The following is a 17,340-nucleotide window of genomic DNA, read 5'->3' on the forward strand; positions in this document are numbered from 1 at the left end:
GTTTTGTTACCTAATAAGGCTTTCAATTGTTAGATTGGTGTGTGCTTAAATTTTAATTTGATTCATCATTGCATTTAAAATTATTTTCAGATTTTTTTTTCCAACGTAGGATGGGTACTACTAGAGAAACATTTACAATGTACATCGGTGGAACCCCCCCCCCCCCCCCGCAAAAAAAAAAAAAAAAACTTCAAGTTTAAACTCAATAAAACTTATTATTTTAAGTTATAATGAAAGAGACATCAATTAGAGAGAGGGGACACGTGCTTTTTTATGTGTTCTATTTCTATGCCTTCATAAATAGCTTTTGATTTTTATTTTCAGTTTCTATGTAATTATGTACATTGTAAGTCGTAATTTCTTCGACATCCTTTCAAGGCGTGTTAAAGGAAATGCTATTAAAAGGGTAACAAGGTCACATGTCGTTAAAAAGTCATTATTTTTTAGACTCATATGGAATGTGCAGTGTGCAAGGAATAATTATTCCAAATATTTTTTGCCTAGTTAATGAAAGTGAACTTTCATGCAACTACACGCGGTGCATGTCGCATACATTCTGTCATGGCGATAAGGGAACTACTTCACTATGATTGTGCCCCCATCCCTCTATTACTCCTTTTTATGCGAAAAATAATAAATTGTGTGAAAAATAAATGAATATAAATGGGTAAACATTTTCATTGTATTCAACCAAAAAAAGCCTTTAATTGCTGAGTTGCTTCCTCTTTTTTCAGTGTTGTAGATTGCTATTTACCAAGGAGAGGCGTACCGTAGTTTCATTAGGAGGGGCCTGTATTATAACGTGTAAGCGATAGTATACACTTATCCACTGGCTGTGAGTGGGATAGCTCTTTTATCAAACCCGCGACAGGAACTATTCCCCGAGGGCTTGCCCGAGGGAAATAGTTCCTGTCAAGGGTTTGATGAAAGAGCTATCCCACTCACAGCCAGTGGATAAGCGTTTTATTATACTGATGTACATCATAATTTCTAAGGGTTGGATTTACCTGATACTACAGTTCGATAGTAAAAACATGAAAAAAAAATAATTATAAAAGTTTTGAACAAGTATTTATAGTCTGTCCCACCAAGCTATTGTCACCACTTTTTGCAACATATCTCAAAATATATAAATACCTTGGCCTTCAGCCTAGGTCCGACCGATAGATCATTTTTTTTCCAATTTTCCTCCATTTATCCGAACCCTCGAGTTCAACCGGTGTATTGACACGGCGGCAAATTCAAAGTCTACGGGGATTTAACATTGCCAAAATGGCCGTCACTTCGGAAGGGGATCCATCATTATTCGTGGATTTCCGTACTTTACCGTCATTGACGTAATGACGTAACACACTTTCGGAAATTCTCTGCACTTACGGACGTCCGGAAAAGCATACCGCCCGAGACTTACCAAGCACCTAATACACGTGTATTTTAAAATTAGTGATAAAATACGGAGTTTTAAGCATACATCATTTGCATATCAATTGACAGAAGAAGTTTAAAAGAGCTAAACACTGCGACCCATTTGAATTCATATACTCAAGGATTCGTAAGTTTGAATGTTAAAAACATTCGAGGCTGCAAAATATCAACCAATGAAGAGTGCCATGACTGCTTTGCCAAAACATGTAAGCGAATACGTTCTATAGAGTGTAAATGTAAACAAAATCTACAACTTTACCTTGCATTGAGTAAATCCCAAACACATATATAGTTCAATGTAAACACGATTAAACATCTTGTCACTTCTATACATGTCCCGTAAATGCACTTCCTGGATTTATATACTTATAACACTTATCACACCATATATCCACCTTTGTTAATACTTTTTGAATCTTTGTGCAAAACAAGACTTGTAGTCTGCATCAAACTACGTCACCAGAGGATTTTGACCTTGCCCTTCGAAAACTTCCTGTATCGGTATTAGGTAAATCCGGGCCCTGAGATTTTAAACATTTTATATCAAGTCTTTCCATTAATAAATGCCAGAATACCAAAGATCAAGGACACACTCAAACATGTACTCATGGAATACATTTTATTATTTTTTTTATTATGTCTGTAGATTTTGCATGAATATAAACTTTTAAAATATAACCAGGGATCTCTACTAACTATAAAGTATATAGGTCCCTGATATATAACACACACTTTTTAAAAAAAAAAATGTATATTTGCAGGAAATATAAATTCTTGTCGAATCCCTCTCATATTATTTTTTCCAAACATTAAGAAAAAAAAAATAATTAAAAACTATAGACAAAATTAAATAAGCATAAATAATACAAAACATTTTACAGCTGTTTTATTTGGAAACAAGAATTTAATTGTAGGATACAGAATAGCTAGCTGATGAAGGCATCAGACAGACCAGCACAAGCAAAGATGATTAAACCACCCAAAGTACCTGCAGATACATGTATATGGCCTTCTATAGTTTTTGAAAAATGAAAAACTGTGGAATCATTTTATTGTGGGGGGGGGGGGGATTAATCAGCTGTTAGTGGGCAGGCATTTAATTCAACTGGTTTGTGCAGATATAATTCATAAGGTTAACTTTAAAATACATTAAGTTAAAGATTCAATGAATTGACAAGTTGAAAAAATAAGTATTTGTGGGAATATAAATTAGTGGATATGTTTGACCCACCTATCCTCCTCCAAGAACAATGATGATTCCACAGTAAATGCTGCCAATTACTTTTTTTTAAAATACCAAATAATTGAGTTATGTGTCTAAAACTGACAAAGTAAATACTTGTTGAAGTTATGCTAATTTACATCTTCTTTTGTGCAAAGTAAATTCACACTGTAATAATTAAGGGTAAAACATACAAATTCAGAAGAAGAAATGAAAGTCAACTGCTCTGTGGTGATGTTGTTTATGGTTTGAAAGTCCCTTCAGCCTTGGTACAATAGAAAAGTCTTGACTCATATTCAACACAATGAAGCCAAGAATGAAGCTATGAATGAGTTGGAGAGTGGGTATCTTGTTTTTTTTTTATTTACACTCTTAACAGTTCTGTTGAAAATGGTTTCTGCCTTATCCAGTGTCCAGATCACTAAGTAGACTACCAGTTAATATTTGTTTCAGCCATCACTTTTGGTCTGAAATAGATAATAAAACACATCTTAAATGTTATTAAAATTCTTGAGAATGAAAATTTATGGTTAAGTAATTGAAGTGAAATTAAAGAATGAATTTCAATTCTACATGTACCAAGATACATGTAGTATAAATTATATACATATGGAAACTACAATTTTTATTTTCAGATTCCAGCCTGAAGTATGCAATTCAGAGAGGAAAGACATTTTAATATTTTATATATACATGTACATGTATAACTTACTAGTCCAGAAGATTCCTGAGACTCTGTGATTCACCCAATTACATGAATGCCTTCGAGTCTGGTCATCATAACAATGTACTCCATTTTTTTTAACCTTCAAAAAAAAAAAAAAAATTATGTAAATAAATATAAAGGCATAATCAAGTATACTTTACTTCTTTATTACAATTTGCTCATACACTGTATACAATATGCATGATCTTAGTTTCTGGCCTTTTATTTAGTACATGTATGCTAGAATACTGTACATAACTTTAATTTTACAAATGAATGTTTTGCTAAATTTTTCTTTTGGACATAAAGAATGGATGCGTACAAGGCGAAGATAATACCCCACTCTGAGAAAAGACATTTCTTAATTCTTAAGTTCATGATGTTATATTTCACAAAAATTGTATTGTCAATATCATCTTTTACACATTTGCTTCTTTTATTTAATTGAATAACTTATTGATTAGTATTTTTTATTTTCAATTATGAAGGTATGTGGAAAGAAAAAAAAAGAGCCGAAGGCTCAAGTGAGCTTTTCTGATCAAAGGGTGTCCGGCGTCTGCCATCTATAAACTTTTTTGACTTCTTCTCAAGAACCGCTGGGCCAATTTAAAACAAACCTGCAAATGTGACAAAGCATCCTTGGGTGAAGAGGATTTAAGTTTGTTCACAGGAAGTGCCATGCCTTCTTTCAAGGAGAGATAATGAAGAGTTCATGAAAATTTAGTGGCATCTTTAAAAATCTTCTCAGGAACCACTAGCTAGGCAAGAAAAGATGAAAATTATGTAAAAGCTTCATTACAAATTACATTACATGTACAATCAAGTTTATTCATATCATAACCCCGGGGAGGGGGGGGGGCACAAGAGGGGGTCGAAGTTTTATGTAGGAATATATGGGAAATGTCTTTAAAAATCTTCTTCTCGAGAACAGCTTTGCCACTATTAGCCATATTAATTCAGAAGCAACCTTCGGTAATGTAGAATCAAGTTATCCTCAGGTAGTATAGATTCAAGTTTGTTCAAATTAGGGGGGTGGGAACACAACAAAGGGTCAAAGTTTCGCATAAGAATATATAGGAATCATCTTGAAAAAAAATCTTCTGTTCAAGAACAGCAAAGCCATGATTAGTCATGTTATTATAGAAGCATCCTCAGGTAGTGTAGATTCAAATTTGTTCAATTTTAGGATGGGTAGGGTGGGGCCACCAGGGTTCGAAATTCACTATATACAACTCGCAAAACACGAGTTAGAATTCCCAAATTGCGAGTTGAAAATTAGGTAACTCACAAAAACTTGCGAGTTGATTTTTTTTTTTTTTTTGCATTGAAACTGTAGCAAAATTATATAATATGACAGAACACAATACTTTTGATTTAAATCAGTAATTTAAATAAAAGTCACACTGTAGTTGTATTTTGTGTACTGTACAGTAGTTACTTTTTCCTTAAGTTACATGTATTTAATTTATATAAATTTAACTTTATATGAAAATTGCGAGTAGTCTTATAAAATTGCGAGTTCACTTTGTTGGTACTCGCAATTATTTGCGAGTTGTAATTTTAGGGAGTTTCTAACCCTGGGCCACAATGAGCGATGAGCGTTTTACATAGGAATACATGGGGGGGGGGGGGTCTTTAAAATTCTTCTGTAAAGAACAGCAAAGCCATGATTAGTAATATTGATATGGAAGCATCCTGAGGTAGTGAAAATTTAAGTTTGCCATTGACATTACTAACAACTTTTTTTTTTATAAATGTAACTCTTCCTTGAACTTTGAAAATTGTAATATATCTCACAGCAGGAGATAGTCCTGTATGCTCTCTTTCTTTATTGTTTGAACAAAATGGGTTAACTATGGGGTAGATGTAAGTCAATGAATTTCAAATTATGAACTTTAAAGAAATACCCCCCCCCCCCCCCCCCAAAAAAAAAAAAATAATAAAGATTTTTTTTTACAATACTGGTGAAAGAAAAAAAAAAGAAATCTCAAGGGTTGTATACCAGGGAAACTTGCAGCATTACCATATTATGAATTCCAACTTAACAAAAAATTGTTAGTGAAAAAGAGGGGGACTGAGGAACAACCAAAAAAAAAAAAATCACACTGTCTTTCACATGAAGGGATGAAATGTAACTGCAAAGTTAGTACTGGAAGTGTGAATATTTCAAAATGGGAGTATTTGGGGCATGCCCCCTCCCCTGGAAAGTTTAGGATTAACGTAATAATTTGCATTCTGAGAGCTAATCTAAGTTCATTTATTTTATAATAAAATGCAGCATGCTTACTTTATCCTCAACTTAATGTATATTTAATCGAAAATTTTCTGTAACTAAAAGGGGGAAATTTGACATTTTATTCATCAGGTGAAAGGATTGTTTACAATGAATTCTGTGGACCAACTGTTGCGTTTTAGATATGTTCCCTGTGACTGAAAGAGAAAGTAGACCTATCATAAAAGTCATTACCATTATAGATCTACTGAAAGTTTTCGTTTCCCCCCACTAGGCCTACTGTGCAGATATGCATTGGGCGCTTTCGCCGAATAATGCTTGATTTTGACAAATCATTAGCACTTGAAAACATTCTTTTGTGGGTGTACTTTCAGAAGTAAAAAAAAAAAAAAAAACTTACGTTTTCATCGAAGGAAGCTGTAAATTACACATCATGTCAGCAACATCCCCTTTATAGAGCAGTGCGTTATCCACAACTTGTACTGCATTGAATTCGGATTATTTTCTCTCAGTTTATGAGAAAACTCGTCAAATATATTTGAATGCAAAACAATACTTATATTTTTTACCAAAACACACTGAATTGCTTTCGTTGAATTTTTAGGATTTTTTGTAATTTTAATTTGGCAAGAACGACTACTCCCTCGATAAACTGGTTTCCTGCCCCGTGATCTTGACGCTAATGGACGAGTTTACCATGTTAAATCCCCGTAGACTTTGAATTTGCCGCCGTGTCAATACACCGGTTGAACTCGAGGGTTCGGATAAATGCAGGAAGTTTGGAAAAAAAATGATCCATCTCTCGAACCTAGGTTGAAGGCCAAGGTATTTATATATTTTGAGATATGTTGCAAAAAGTGGTGACAGTAGCTTGGTGGGACAGACTATAGAATAAGATAACACTGTTAGAATGAGCTGAAATCCTGATGACGTCACAATGCTACTGAAGTAAGGATGACATCATAAGTCTATAGATTGATTACAGGAAATCAAACTTGGCGGCAAAACTTGCATGAAAATTTTCCGAGGGGTGGATAGCAAAAACTATACCCCGGGGTATAGTTTTGCTTTGTGTGGAAATTTTGAGACTATAAAGATAGTTAGTTTACCTTCTTAACTTTATATAGGAAACATTTTAACAGAAGTATAATAAACTATTTTGTTATAACTTTACTTGTGATATCTAATATGTATAGTACTGTATCCCAGTCACTTCGTAAGTTTTCTTGGTATGTTTATATTTGCACAAATAATGGAAACCATATCAAGTTTCAAAATAAGTAACCTTTTCTAATGCATAGGGATGAGGTAATTAAATCATTTACCTTATTATTCGTATTGTTTAAAGGATCGATCACTGTTCGTCATCTTCGCATTTTCATTCAAATACATAAAGATCGAATTTGAGAACACTTGCAAAGACCATAGCTATGTTATTATACAGTTAAAGTATATCATTGAAGGAGTTAGCAAGATTCCAGTTCCCCAAGGCCAGGACTATTTCCCGAGGCGAAGCCGAAGGAAATAATCCTGGTCGAGGGGAACTGGAATCTTGCTAACTCCCGCAATGATATATACTTTTAACTGTTTTAATATACCGATACAAACGTAAAATTTAGAGGATTCAGATAGCGTGATATCAAAGCAGGAATTACAAGTAGCTCACTGAACTAAATACGGGAATTAGTCCATTCATATATCATACCAATGTAAAAGTAAAATCCAGAGGATTACGGATAACCTGGAATTAGCTTTCGATAAATAACATTTCGAAGCAGAGATTAGCTCACTTGACTAACGCACGGTCCATAGTCCATTCATAACGATTTCTAGGGAATTAGTCATATCTAACAATCTAATTTTATATAGGGATAAAATCAGTAGAGGTATAATAAACTGTATTAAAAATTATTTTAAAGAGAGAGAGAGAGAGAAAGAGAGAGAGAGAGAGGTATGAAGAGTGAAGTGTATTCAAGACACCGAATTCAGAGAATACTAATTAATGTTTGATATATGGTATCTTTTGATCTCTGCGTCTAAAAGAGTGAAAAAATAAATGTCAAATTATACAATGATAAATATCCCTTAGATTGCAATACTCATTATTTGTAATTAGACACTAGATGATATAAATAAGATTGTTAATTAGTGCTCAGAAGAAAGATATCATTAAAATAGCGCTGGAGAATTCGTCGGGAGGTTGGTAAGTCATCTTCCATATTTTCGTCAAAGGCAAAAATTAAAAAGTATGAAAGCTGAAAAATAATTTCATTTAAGATAATTGGTCACGTTTTCTATATTCCTGCGAAGAATGGATCCCTTTGATCCTAGTTGATTATCTAAAATTTCTAGATTCTTTATAGTCATTAATTATTAAATGCGTGTTTTTGCAGAGAGTTAAGATTAACAAAAAAAAAAAAAAAAATAAATAAATAAATAAAAAAAAAAAAAAAAAAAATCCATAAACAGAACAAAGAATACATTTCTACCGTTATACCTCTGTTTTCTCTAGAAATCTCGAAAAATTTTAAAAGAATTGTGCTGTTTGTAAAATTCTTGCATGACTATCATGAAAGAAAAATTTTCAATACAAATCTTTACAGTGTTTTACATTGCATTTAGCATTGTCGAGTCTCGATTGAAATTCACAGACATATATCTTATGTAACACATTCATTGATGACACTAACATTTTAACAATCATGAAATAAAAAAAATAATAATTCTAAATCTATTTCAATTGGAATTTAGACAAAATTTTGTATGTTTACTGGTCGTGCGCAATAATAACAGTTTGTGAGAGAATGGTCATTGAAATTACGCATTAGCATTGAATCATATGCTGCCATTCTATACACATTACCGGTAGCTACTTTGACAAATGATAAACGAATTTGTATGTAAAATGCTTCTTTTTTGTACATATATACAAGTAAAATGCCTTGTTTCAAGTATTGGACTCAGTTAAAACAGATATGTGGCGTTATTTGTTGCTGATTGTGTTTTTGGTGGGCCAAATCGTGGAGAGCCAAAAGTCTTCGAAAAAAGCAGGTATACATGCAATGGGTTTTTCTTATAAATTTGTATTATTAGAATGTGTTAAGTAAATTGAAAAAAAAAAAACATAGAACAAATGTCAAGAATACTTTTTTTCTTCAAAATTAATCGAATTTATTTGGAACTTGGAAAGATTTATGTTATGGTTCCATTCTATCGACTTTGTTCTTCTGCATTTATACAGGGCTTGTTTTTCATGGTATAGGTTTGTTATTTGTATCTCTTCCTTTTTAAATGCCTGAAATAATTTGAATCCTGGAAATCTGATCCTCGGTACATTTTTTTTTTAAGCGCCTCCTGAACCTTTGGAACCCACTGAGGCCCCCGAACTCCCAGAGGGAACATCTCCACCGAGTCCAGTCGGAGGAAATAAACCCGGGACACAAAAATCATCGGCAAAGGGATCCGGTATGTTATAGAAATATAGTTTATGCATGTGGGACTTATCATGCAGATAAATAAGTACGAAAACACAGCAAAATATTTCAATAATTGTGATGCTCAATTCAATTATCAGCTCAATAAGGTAAAACTGCAAAAGCAATAAAGATTTAAAGTAACACATAACCATGAAATGGAATGAATGATATAAAATGCATACTTTTACATCTCCACAATATAATGAAATAGGAGCCCCCTTCGATCTCTCTCTCTCTCTCTCTCTCTCTCTCCTGAGTTAAACTTTCTTCTAAAACATCAAACCAAATTTACTTTAATCGAAATGTCATAATCAACAAAAGCACTTTCTCAGACCAACATTTGGAACATTTAGTTGCCGGTGCACCTGTCCTAGATGCAAATGGCGAACCTATAGAACCACCAGAACCTACAGAAGCACCCGAAATCACGACCAAACCAGTGGTGCCAGGCGCCAGCAATGTGGATGGAGGTAGCAACACAAAAACAGCAGCAGCCAAAACTGATAAAGCAACAGCAGGCGGGTCCAAAAAAGAAGCAGCAGGCGGATCCAAAAAAGCAGCAACCAATGCCAGTTCTTCCCCAGCAGCAGGTAAAGTCGGTACATGTATGTACATATTAAAGCATTTAGATATTTTTCTGTTTTTAATCTTTGTAATCAATGCAGAGCATAGATCACGTTACAGTAAGATTCAACATTTCGAATTCGTTTTCTCAATGTTAACACGTACAAACCTAGTACATATGTGTGATTTAAAATTAAAAATGTAGAAAAAATATATAAAAATTGGAACTCTTTCATAAGCTAAGTGAAGTGATAACATTAATTCTATTGTCTCGATTTTCTCCAGCAAATGACAAGATGTATTTAGATCAAGTTAAAATGTGTAGTGAGGAGAAAATGGTAAGAAAAATGTACGAAGTATTATATCTACATCTACATGTACAAGCGCTTATTTCACCCAAATGAAAATTTAAAAGCTCTTCGCTTTTGTCTTTCATTAATATACAATTCTCAATTGTTAATGAGTACATTAGACATATACTCATTAACAATTTGTAAATTTATGCATGTAGCTTCAATAGCGGACAGTCCGAAAAGCAGGAGAGGTGGCGCTAAGTACATGTTCTTTTTTGAAACCAACGATGGATCTTGAACTTTAAAGAAAAATGGGAAGGCTGGGACTGATACCTGTATACTTAGTTGAAAAAAAGATAGCTTACTTCGAAACATAAATAGCAAGCAAATGAAACCAGTTGGGGTTGGCGGGGGGGGGGGGGGGGGGTTACGCAAAATGTTTCAATTCAGAGAGTAATCATCCTTATTTTTACAGTCATTTTTATGCTTTTTTCTATATTATGTATACATTATGTGAACACACACTTCGGCAAACGGAGAATATAGGGTCGGGGGTCTAACCCGAGGCACATGTCAATCTCTCATTTAACAGAGCTTTCATTTCATTGCAGGCCATTACTGATTAGAGGAATATAAAATGAAATAGACATTCTTTCTTTCTTTCTTTTTTTTTTTTTGTAAATAGCTTGTGTTTGAGATAAATTAACAAAGTCAATGCGAAGATCATGAAAAAACTTTCGATTTTTTTTTTAAAAAATAGGAATTTTTAAAGAACCATAATTGAATTCAATAAGGCTGTACAGTTGCGCGTGATAGGTTTCAGCATGCTATAGATCGTGGTATTGCAATTTTTGTTCAAAACAATAAGGATAAAGAATATATTATGTAAAATGGAGCCATTTTTACCTTGTGTAGTTAATTGTGTCAAATTTGGTGAAAATTTGACCTATGGTGCTAAAAGATTTTTTTTCATGTTATTAGCATCAACAACTGAGCCGCCTGAGCCAACCGAAGCACCGGAACCTGGAGCTGGGACCAGTGGCACAAAAGCTGGAGGTAAAGTAGCCAAGAAAGGGGGCGCAGAAGCAGGGACGGGCGGATCCAAAAAAGCAGCACCAAAGGATGCTTCTCCAGCAACAGCTAAAGCCGGTAAGTGTAATATCCCGTATATATATTTTGTGTTTTTAATGTTTTGCCTTAACCACTATTCAATGTATAGCTTAACCCCATTGCATGCAGCAAGATTTGTCATTTCCTTCTGTCAAATAATAAACTTTTTTGCTGGAATTTAAAAAAAAAAACATTTAGAACTGAGGTGATCACAAAAATATGTATTGTGCTGATGTTCATCAGCAATGTCAAAACGTCTTTTGATCCAGTTGACAATCAAGATGTCGGGAAGAATATGGTAAGAAAATAAGGTATTGTTTACCACTAGGCCACCTTAAAAAGGGGCTATAGCTACAGGCCAATTGAAAACAAAACTTATTAATGGTTGTATCCCCTGAAAAATATCGTCTGATTAACTTTTTCCTGCTTGTCAAAATTTTTTGTCCAAAACAATTCCCCTGAAAATTGCATCCTATGGGCCTGCATCTGGACTTCGTTGAAACCAGTGGTGGACGCAAAAAATTTTTTTTTGTTTAAATGAGAAAAATATGAGTGAGGGTTGCATGACTGCATGTAGTACTTATCGTTGAAAAAAAGCTCAAATTAATCTCATTCAACAGATGAGCTCTTATATCTTACAAACCACCAGAAGCCCCCCTCCCTGCTTTGTATTCTTTATCAATACAGAGTGAAACGACCCACAGAGGTCAAATCGCGAGAACATTTGTAACTTTTAAATAACTATTGGAGTGATTTGTTCAAAACACAAAAAAACTATAAAAATAAATAAATTTAAAATAAAATAAAATAGATGAAGAATATGGCCAATCGAGCCCTAATTATCTTGTAGCATTTTTTTTTTAGCAAAGTTTGTTGAAAAATTGACTGTGCCAGGTGCTAAAGTTTTTTTTTATGCCCCCCCCCCCCTCGAAGAAAGGAGGGCATACTGCTTTGGTGCTGTCTGTCGGTCGGTCCACCAACAGTTTCCGTTCATTTTTTTTCGCAGAAGTTCTTTTTCTTCGCAGAAGTTGCACATACTGAAATGAAATTTGATATACAGATTTATCATAAGAATATCTAAGTCAAGTTCTGTTTTGGGTACGATCGAGCAATTTTTGACAGAGTTATGCCTCTTGGACTTAGGAAAATTCCAATTATTTCCGTTCATTTTCTTCGCTGAGGTTGCACATACTGGAATGAAATTTGGTATACAGATTTATCATAAAAATATCTAGGTAAAGTTCTGTTTTGGGTACGATCGAGCAATATTTGACAGAGTTATGCCCCTTGGACTTAGGAAAATTCCAATTATTTGGGGGAGGGGGGCATAAGTGTTTCACAAACATCTCTTGTTTTGATTGTTTTTCAGCACCGACAACTGAACCGCCTGAGCCAACCGAAGCACCTGAACCTGGGACTGGAACCGGAAGTAAGGGGGGCAAGAAAGGGGCGCAGAAGCAGGGGCCGGCGTAGAGGCAGCTAGTGCGGAAGCTTCAGTCTAAACATCTTTAATATGAAAGGGGCAACGCTAACGAAGCAAGGGAACTTCTATACCCGAGGAAGAACAGCGCAATCTAAAATGTCCAATTTTACTTAATTAAGTTTGATGTAAAGAACTTTTCACAATTTTCTTGTAAGATAACATTCATTACTGTGTCTCAGTCATTTTGAAGTAATGAGTATGTCATAGAAGATCTTTTCCAAGATCGCAGCTGGGAGAAATTAAAAAAAAAAATAAATCATTCACTGTAATTTATTTTTCTGCAATGATAGATTTATGATAGATTAATTAATCGGTCAAATACTGGACGACTTTAACTCGACCAGTGTCGACTTCTCCCACCCAGACTTTATCAGAAGAGTCGACATCAATTCCACAAACTCCAGAGAAGTCGCAGTTGTCAATGTAGCAGAGAAATTGTCGATCTTTGTCGACCACGTGAATACAATCATTGTCGCCGTCAGCTATAAGGATTTGGCCTTGACTGTCGGTAGCAATGCTGCAGGGAAAGAACGTATCGTATTTCCTTGGAGACATGACGTTGCTGTAGGTGAATTTGAATTTTCCCTCTTGATTTACTACAACAACGGTATTGGTTCCATGGTCGGATACGCAGATGTCATGGTTGATAGCATTTTCTGCGATAAAGGTCGCATATTTATACAGAGTTTCTCCCCTTTCGTCATACTGTATGACCTTTATCAGTTTTGGCTGTAGTGTTTCTAATGACGAAATTCCTTGATTTTCGTCATCCTTTCTCTTGATACCATACTTCATTACTTTGCTGCGTCCTTCTAGGTCGTTGTACAAAGTAACTAGAATTCCGTCCCCTGACGTCGTACAAATTCCCTGCGGTCTCCAGCCCTCATATCGTAAAATCACTCTCGTTTTCCCGGATTTAATGATATTGACTGTTCGTTCTATACTGTCACAGTACAGAAGTTCTCCTTGTTTACTGACCGTTAAATCGTGGGGGACATATCCTGAGGTTGTGTAAACAACTTCCTTTGCATTTCCGTCAAATGTCAATGCGTGTGATGTTTTTTTGGTTCCCGCTAATCCAAGCTTCGCTCGTGTCCTGACAACTCACCCTTTGGACGTGTTCGAAAGTGCTCTCTGTGGTTGAATTCAATTTGGGCATCAACAAAAAATCTTTCTCTACCGTTAATGGGATCTTTTCTTCATTGTACTTTAAAGAAGTTTCCTTTTTGTCATCTTTTGTCGAAGTCTCTAATCTCCCGAACAGATTACATAGCTCGTCAGTCGTGAGTTTAACTCGCCAAAAATCTGGGACAGAAACGCTAAATTCGGATTTCACTTTTCTGAATCTCTCCATCTTTGAATTATACAAGAGCGCCTGTTCAACATTACTTGATTGCATAAGCCTTTTGTTCTCCTTGATTAATTCTTGAATTTCATCCAGCAAACCTGTCGATTCCGAAATGCTATTCTTCAGTGTATCCAAGGACTCTCGTTCCATCTTTTCTGCTTCGTCTTCAAACATTTTGGTTACGACATCCACCATTCGATGCACTTTCTGTCCATGTTTCTTTATGGCTGATTTCACAATCTGGTATTCAGGTGCAAGAGTCGACATACGCAATTCCATTCGAGAAATAATATTTTGGTATCTAGGAACAAATTCCATTTCTAAATCGTTTGTGTCTTGCTGAATAAGATCCAATTTAGACTTAAATACCTCCATCAAATCTTCGATATCATGGAACTTATGGAAAGTCGTTATGCATTTCGAACACACCGCAGTGTCACACGTTTGGCATTTTAGCTCACATTTTGAATTCCGATGAAACTTACATACAGGAAGTGCTGGCTCTGATTTCCGGTGAACAAAAGTTACAATTTCATGTGTAGTTTGGGTTTTAGACACGTGTCTTGATACACAATGACCGCATAGTTTGACGTCACATTTGTTGCATTGAAGTTCCACGGAGTTTGAACAGAGATCACATTTTATTACATCCTGGGCACCTCTGAAATCCTCTAAGACTGCAATGTCTTTTGTTGCGGATGCTATAGCCATGAATTAAGTCTGACTCCTAAACACCTTGATAAAAAACAAGAAAATTAATATCATTAATTTTCCTACCGAAAGCTTTTCGTCTATTTCATAATATAATCGTGCCATTTTTAAGATGCGTAGATATATTCATCTGCATAAACAATGTATGCATGAAGCATACTGTAGCGGAAAAAGTTATGTAGATTCCATAAGGAACATAATTCTGATGAAAAATTCTACTTGATAAAATCAAATTAGAATTCATTAAATCTACCAAATCCTTTTAAATCTACCAAATTTTTTTTTTAGTGTATCAAAAACAAACTTACGTTATATGTGTGGGCGAGGCAAAGTCTCCTGTGTTTACGTATAGCTATTCAATGTCCCTCAAGCTAAATTTCCTAAATAATAATCCACTTAACTTAGCACAACGCTCATGAACAATCCCAGTTTTATTTAATGGTGTAGTTTCCTGATTGATGGTTAACTTGCATTCAGAATACTTAAACTATATGTTTTCGTTCTTTCCTCACTTCCTATTCGAGTAATACATCGGTGGATCTATATAGAATACAAAATGTCATGCGATTGGATCACAGCGCTCACCTGAAGAAACCTTTATCACGGGACGATGTGTAATTTACTAGAAAGTACTTACAATGTTCATAAAATGAAAAAAAAAATATCTACACACATTCATGATGTCAGTGCATTGCTTTGTGATTACAGAGTATATGAAAAAAATATTTTGTAAGCAAAAAAAAGTCACTTTGACACTTGAGTATTAAAAAGTATATTTCAATATACTCTCTTAGACGTACGCTTCCTGCATGTAATATATGTACAAATTTCTTGTGCTGTGGAGTCATGAAGTTACTTTAGTATTAACAAGAGGTCCATGGGCGACAACACTCACCTGAGTCACTATAGCCCTGCTGTTGTTCATCAGCAGATTTCCCCCCTCCATATTCCTATGTAAAACTCAGACCGCCCATTGTGGTTCCCTACAACCCCCCCCCCCCCCCCCCCACACACACACACGGCATGATTTGAACAAACTTGAATCTACACTGTCTGAGGATGTTTCCATATAAATCATTGCTTTGCTCTTCTTGAAAAGATTTTCCCTATATATTTCTTTGCAAAACTTTGATGGCCCATTTTAATCGGCTCCTCCCTACCCTCCCCCCGGGGGGGCATGATTTTAACAAATTTGAATCTACACTAACTGAGGATTTTTCCATGTAAATATGATTAATCATGGCTTTGCTGTTCTTAAAAGGATTTTTAAAATATTTTCCTATATATTTCTATGTAAAACTTTGATTGCCAATTGTTGCCCCACCCTACCCCCAGGGATATGATTTGAACAAATTTGAATCTACACTCTCTGGGGATGCTTCTACACTACATAATGATGCTTTCACGTAAGTTTCATCTATTCTGGCCCAATGGTTCTTGACAAGATTTTTAAAGATGCCACCGAATATTTTCACTAATTCTTAATTATCTCCCCTTAAAAAAAGGTGTGTCTCTTCAGTTGAACCCAAAGATGCTCTGTGGCAAGTTTCTTTGAAATTAGCTCAGTGGTTAACAAGAGGTCAAAAATGTGAAAAATTTACAGACAGCACAGGACAGACAAATCCATGTAGATGGATGGACACTGTTTAATAAGAAAAGCTAACTTGAGCCTTCAGCTTTCCTGAGCTAGCAAGAGGCCCATGGGCCACAATGCTGACTTACGTAAAAATTGGCCCCGCTGTTCTTCACCAGACCCCCCCCCCCCCTTGTAATACTTCATTGGCCCCAATTTGAACAATTTAGAATCTACACTACCTCAGAAGACTTCCACATAAGTTTCAGCTTTTCTGGCCCCGTGGTTCTTGAGATTTTTCCTATATATTTCAATGTAAAATTTTGATTCCCTATTGTGGCCCCACCCTATCTCCAGGAGCCATGATTTGAACAATTTATAAATTACACTTTTCTAGCCCAGTGATTCTTGGGAAGACAATTTTAATGAACCCATCCTATTTTTTTCTTTTCTTGATTATCTCCCCTTGGAAGGGGGCTTGGCCCTTCATTTTAACAATTGAAACTCCCAAGGATGCTTTGTACCAACTTTGGTTAAAATTGGCCCGGTGGTTTTTATAAGAGGTTGAAAATGTGAAAAGTTTACAGATGGACAATGGGTGATCAGAAAAGCTCACTTTGAGCTTTCAGCCCGGGTGAGCTAAAAAGTATTTTCAATATACTTTCTTAGACCTAAGCCAACTGAGCACTATAAATGTTTCATGCCCTGTCTAGTTACTTCTCTTGATATGATATACTCTTGGTTTCATCAAGAAAGAATTTCTTGTGTTTCATTTCATACTGTTCCTTCCAGAGATATAACCCAGAAACCTTGTCCAAATGACCCAGAATCAATGTGACCCTTGTGTCATAAGCAAATATGTATGCAGTTGTAACACCAAGTGTTCCCATTGCTTGGTTATCACTTAGTAAACTACTGTCATAATGCCCCTGCAGGCAGCCAAAATTTCAAATGCAATATTTAGTTTTAAATTTGTATTCGAACTTGACCTGTATTTTCTGCCAAAATACCAGCATATGCAATTTCAACCTTATACATACATCCCTACAAAAGTTAGCAAAAACTGAAAATTTCTTATTTTTTCTAAGTTCAAGTTGAGTAAACTAAATAAAGTGAAACACGTGGGTCTGATCATGACCCAGACACATTTTTGGGACAGGTGATTTATGTAGACAACCACAGCAATATATTTTTTC

General features: G+C 35.1%; 1 protein-coding gene, 1 long non-coding RNA gene and 1 pseudogene across 2 annotated transcripts; 1 reads left to right on the top strand and 2 right to left on the bottom strand.

Annotated features, from left to right (window-relative positions):
• Positions 1-2,869: 2,869 nt before the first annotated feature.
• Positions 2,870-4,107, bottom strand: LOC133194822 (uncharacterized). The gene is made up of 3 exons (XR_009722184.1): positions 3,971-4,107; positions 3,360-3,453; positions 2,870-3,114 (listed from the first exon to the last, which is right to left on the bottom strand). It is a non-coding gene; the product is annotated as an uncharacterized LOC133194822 (long non-coding RNA).
• Positions 4,108-8,509: 4,402 nt separating this feature from the next.
• Positions 8,510-12,771, top strand: LOC133195943 (damage suppressor protein-like). The gene is made up of 5 exons (XM_061331927.1): positions 8,510-8,637; positions 8,935-9,051; positions 9,416-9,652; positions 10,901-11,068; positions 12,399-12,771. The coding sequence occupies exons 1-5, from the start codon at positions 8,562-8,564 to the stop codon at positions 12,500-12,502; spliced, it is 702 nt and encodes a 233-aa protein (XP_061187911.1). The 5' UTR covers positions 8,510-8,561; the 3' UTR covers positions 12,503-12,771.
• Positions 12,605-14,979, bottom strand: LOC133195941 (uncharacterized; annotated as a pseudogene).
• Positions 14,980-17,340: the final 2,361 nt, after the last annotated feature.

The sequence above is a fragment of the Saccostrea echinata genome, unplaced genomic scaffold (assembly GCF_033153115.1).
Source record: "Saccostrea echinata isolate AGI-Se365-2 ecotype Australia unplaced genomic scaffold, CSIRO_AGI_Sech_v1 ptg000029l, whole genome shotgun sequence".
In the NCBI taxonomy this organism is placed as follows: domain Eukaryota; kingdom Metazoa; phylum Mollusca; class Bivalvia; order Ostreida; family Ostreidae; genus Saccostrea; species Saccostrea echinata.